Consider the following 4,821-nt stretch of genomic DNA (forward strand, 5'->3'; position numbering starts at 1 on the left):
CACGCACTCCTCTCGGGCTGAGCGTCCAATCAGCGAGGACTCAGCGGGCTAGTTAGCTCCTAATTGGCCGGAGATGGGAGAGGAACGCTCGGCCGTGGTCACAGTCAAACACATGTTCGCCTCCTTCGCTCCGTGGAGGATGCGCTTTCGACGCGGCGGGGAGTTTTCGACGTGATCTTTCCCAAATCCAAATTAGAAGACTGATCCAGAGGTGGGGGCAGACGTTTACGCGCGCGCGCGCTCCGAAATCCTCGCAGGCTGCCACGGATCGAAAAGTCAAGTCTTCTGTGGATTACTCACGACTGAGGAAACTTTTTTTTTTTTTTTTTTTTTTTAAACGGTGACTTGCGCTGTCCGCTCGATTTTTGCATTTCTGACTGCTTTCGCTCTATTACGCGCAAGTGCATTTGTGAGTGGATCCGAGCGTTGAAAGAATCCAGATTTATGATTTGGGGGATGGCTACAGCCACCTCCAGCCCGTACCTCGCCAGCAGCAGGATTTTAAGTGGCCCGGTGCCGCAGTCTGACCGGAGGAGCGGAAGCATGCATCCGGCGAACGGTGTGGTCACCTCGGTGTCTTCCAGTGCGTTCAGGGGGGACCCCTCGGTCAAGATGGTGCAGAGTGACTTCGTGCAAGGGGCCACCATGGTGTCCAGCAACGGCGGGCACATGCTCAGTCATGCCCACCAGTGGGTCACGTCGCTGCCCCACGCCGCAGCCGCGGCGGCCGCGGCGGCGGCGGCTGCGGCTGCGGCCGCGGCCGAAGTGGGTGCCGCGTGGCCGGCCGGCTCTCAGCCCCAGGAGACGAAGAGAGGCGGCGGCGGGAGGGAGGATCTCCACTCGGGCGCCGCTCTGCACCACCGCGGCTCCCATTTAGCGGGTCATCAAGCGCACCCTGGTGGCTGGGGGGGCTCCATCAACATTAGCGAGGGTCGGACGCAGACGCAGACGCAGACGCAGACGCAGACGCAGCAGCAGCAGCAGAGCCTCGTTTACCCCCAACCGGCTGCCTTCACCGTCAACGGGATGCTCAGCACGCACAGCCTCATGCACACCGGTGCGCTGGTCCGCGGGGACTCCCCAGAGCTGGACCACCCTCACCACCCCCATCACCACCACCACCACCACCACCACCACCACCCTCACCATCCTCCTCCTCATCACCAGCACGCACACCACCACCACCAGCAGCAGCAGCAGCAGCAGCAGCAGCAGCAGCACCAGCAGCACCAGCAGCACCACCACCACCACCAAGAGGCGCACTCGGATGAGGACACGCCGACCTCGGACGACTTGGAGCACTTCGCCAAGCAGTTCAAGCAGCGGCGCATCAAGCTGGGCTTCACGCAGGCCGACGTGGGTCTGGCCCTGGGCACGCTCTACGGCAACGTCTTCTCGCAGACCACCATCTGCCGCTTCGAGGCGCTGCAGCTGAGCTTCAAGAACATGTGCAAGCTGAAGCCGCTGCTGAATAAGTGGCTGGAGGAGGCCGACTCCAGCACCGGCAGCCCGGCCAGCATCGACAAGATCGCCACGCAGGGACGCAAGCGGAAGAAGCGCACGTCCATCGAGGTGAGCGTCAAAGGCGCGCTGGAGAGCCACTTTCTCAAGTGCCCCAAGCCGTCGGCGCAGGAGATCAACGGGCTGGCGGACACGCTGCAGCTGGAGAAGGAGGTGGTGCGCGTCTGGTTCTGCAACCGCAGGCAGAAGGAGAAGCGCATGACGCCGCCCGGGCTCCCGCGCAGCCCGGACAACAACGCGTACACGCCGCCGCCCTCCATAGACTGCAAGAGGATGTACAGCGACACGTGAACGCCGCACCAAATCACGCAGACTTGATTTGCTCTGCGTTTGCCTCACTTTCGACGATTCATCATCAACTTTTGTCTGTTCGGTCCAAGCTCCTGTGTGTCCCGTGGTCCACTAAGCCGCGCGCGCGTGTGCGGGAATCGCAAGTTTTATGCACCGTTTTCCTTGAAAACTTCAGAAAGAAACATGAAGGAAGAAATTGTCACATTGCTTTCATTTAGCACTGACTTGTTCCCGAAAGCAATCATGAATTACCCCCCCCCCACCCTCATTATGTTTCTTACAGACGTGTTTTGTGCTAGTAGCTATACAATGCAAGCGACTCATTTTGTTTGGTTTTCATTGAAAAAAAACAACAACAAAAAAAACAAAGATACATTCCTTTACATGTACAAGATGACTGTGTATTATTGTGTGATGGTTTGCACTATTTATTTCCCCCTCATACTTAATTTCAGTGAAGAAATGAATTATTTAAATAAATTGGACTGATATGGAGGATGACAAATGTGACGTAAACATCATTATTTGTTGAGCACGTGCACACTGGTCGTGACTCAGCTTCAAGGTTTTACGATATCTATGATGCCAAGCACAACTCAGAATTATTTTACACGCGGTCACACCAAAGAGCGACTGTAAAACCACAGTTTAATAGAAATGCATGTTTACATTCGTACTGCTCAGTATAATTATGGGTACAAAAAGATCGCTGAAAGTAAAGCATTTAGTGTAACCCTATTAAAAAAAAAATATGTCGATTTAACTAACTTGCTGATGAGGTTCTAAATGATAACAAACAGAATTTAGCGTCAGTATTGCTGGTCTTTATTGCCAGTCTAAGTGTTATCCATTATTATTTTTATTTTTTTCAAAAGGGCTTCATGTCTGATATAGTTTATTTGGACTTTCAAATGTGTTCAAACTATGAGTGAAATGAATGTGAAAATGGGCTCAACGTGAGCTCACTATTTGGTAACGAGGAGGTGGCATTTATATTATCCGCAGTGACTTTTAACACGTCATTGAGGCTTTATATCGTGTGAACAAAAGTGAATCAATTGCATGGAAAGCCGGAATAAAAGCACATTAAAGTGCATTTGACGAAAGAAGTCTCGTTTTGCACGAAGCATGAAGTATAAGTCATGTCGTTCGGACAAATTGCGTTCAATGAAATTTGCAAAGTCAATATATATTCTTCTTCTTATTATAGTAGTCTTATTCAAGTAGAGTGTATTGCGGTGCACACTATTTAAAAACAACACGTTTCTTACCTTAAACCAGAACTAAGCCTTTACAGGTAGTAAGACTAGTATTGCACCTGCAGCATAACGGACTGCTTGGTTTCTTCGTACCGGACTAATGATACCAGAAATGCAATATAAATTTGACGTGAGTGGAACCAACCAAATTAGAGAGCTGCCAACATGTTCTAAAACATTGGCAGGAAACTCTGCGGCCTGCGGACCAGAGCGTTCCATCCGACCCGCTGTGCAATTCCCAAAAGAAACATTCACGCAAAAAAAAAAAACAAAAACAAAAAACACAACAACAGTTAGAACGAGCCCAAAAACATGTAACACACAAATGCTCTTAATATATCACGATAAGCATTTGTTAGATCATCGACAATGAAATGGGCCCCGATATAGAGCCCAAGCCCTGCGGTCTAAGTGTTTCCTATGTGCTTGATGGTGGAAAGGGTTAACTGAGCATGCATACTGCCGTATACATTGTGTGTACTCTATATTGACATACGCTACTAGTCAAAATTTTGTACACCCTTTTTTTTTGGCCTTAGTGTCACAGCAAGCCGGTCCTTCGGTGACTCCGAGAGCTTCAAAAGAAGTCAGCAGCTTCTAGAGCATTCTCTATTCGGGGTCTAGTGGTCTGGAATGCGCTACCCGGGCAAATTAGAGCGGCTACCGCTTCAGAATGTTTCAATCTCGACTTCAGACGGATTTCTACACTGTCGCATTTGCTGAAGCCATAACGAGTCTCTCAACCCGTGACATCTGGTTTTTGGCCTGTTTTACTGCTGTTTCTCTTCTCTCCTCTTGTGTTTTTATTTACGGCTTACGCAGCGTACCGACTCCATTGCGATTGGGGTTTGTAGTGCATATGAATATTATGTCTGAACTGCAAAAAGCGTTTTTTTGTTTTGTTTTTTTAGTGACCCACATGGCCTCAACACACACACACACACACACACACACAAACCAGCACACGTTTCTAAGTGCACGCACTCGTCAGAACAAAGTGAAAGAAACTTACCGATGACAACCAGAAAAGCCGAGCCGACGAGAAGCAGAGGTTGCTGCCAGAAAGGAATAAACAACACCGTATGTTAATATTTCACCGCTGGTGTCACACTAACTCACACAGCACATCAACAATACATTTCTGGCCGGCTGTTTAGGCACCTTTTCAAATTATATACGGGACTGTGGCGCCAATCTAATACGGTGTACCGTAGCTCCAATGCAATGATGCCAAAGTGTGCCGATGATTAAGGTTGGTTGCGTCACACGGAGAGCCGCTTCTAATTTCGTGACCTTCGCACAAGGCAACCAAAATAACAAACGCGATGCAGGGCGGTTGAACGCCGGACTGCGGCCACAGTAATAAACAAATCGCAGCGCACACCGTCGATCAATAGACAATAGACGATAGATTTCTTTTCACGTGATGCCACAACATAAAGATAGCAGTAATGGAAAAGAGGAAAAGTCCAATGGTAATCCATCTTAATTCTGCCGCCTCTCTATTGGCTGTTTTTTCAGGCGCTTTGAAAGGGTGAGTAGTTTTGATTTTTGTTTTTTTGTTGTTGCACACTAGTTCACTAGGAATCGGAGTCATATAAATAAATCACTTGACAGTGGTTCCTCCACTTACAAATGACCGGATTTATTCATTTTTAGAGAGCTTGGACAATTTGTTTTGTCTTGAGTTGCGAGCAAAACTAAACTGGCAGCACACTTCGCAACAATCATTTGGCAGCTAGTGCACAAT

General features: G+C 49.1%; 1 protein-coding gene across 3 annotated transcripts; it reads left to right on the plus strand.

The window, feature by feature from the left end:
• The first annotated feature begins 372 nt into the window (after positions 1-372).
• Positions 373-2,287, plus strand: pou3f3a (POU class 3 homeobox 3a). 3 transcript variants are annotated; one of them, XM_061692007.1, is made up of 2 exons: positions 373-1,170; positions 1,234-2,287. In XM_061692007.1, exons 1-2 carry the CDS (start codon positions 445-447, stop codon positions 1,810-1,812), a joined length of 1,305 nt encoding a protein of 434 aa, XP_061547991.1. In that variant the 5' UTR covers positions 373-444; the 3' UTR covers positions 1,813-2,287. The 3 variants fall into 3 exon arrangements, with proteins under 3 accessions (XP_061547991.1, XP_061547992.1, XP_061547990.1); XM_061692008.1 differs by having other exon boundaries at positions 373-1,122; positions 1,216-2,287; XM_061692006.1 differs by having other exon boundaries at positions 373-2,287.
• The last annotated feature ends 2,534 nt before the right edge of the window (positions 2,288-4,821 follow it).

Source organism: Phycodurus eques, chromosome 12 (assembly GCF_024500275.1).
Source record: "Phycodurus eques isolate BA_2022a chromosome 12, UOR_Pequ_1.1, whole genome shotgun sequence".
In the NCBI taxonomy this organism is placed as follows: Eukaryota; Metazoa; Chordata; class Actinopteri; order Syngnathiformes; family Syngnathidae; genus Phycodurus; species Phycodurus eques.

Bases quoted from the DNA above. Each gene is read 5' to 3' on its own strand.
- pou3f3a (XM_061692006.1), top strand. From the start codon at position 445: ATGATTTGGGGGATGGCTACAGCCACCTCCAGCCCGTACCTCGCCAGC.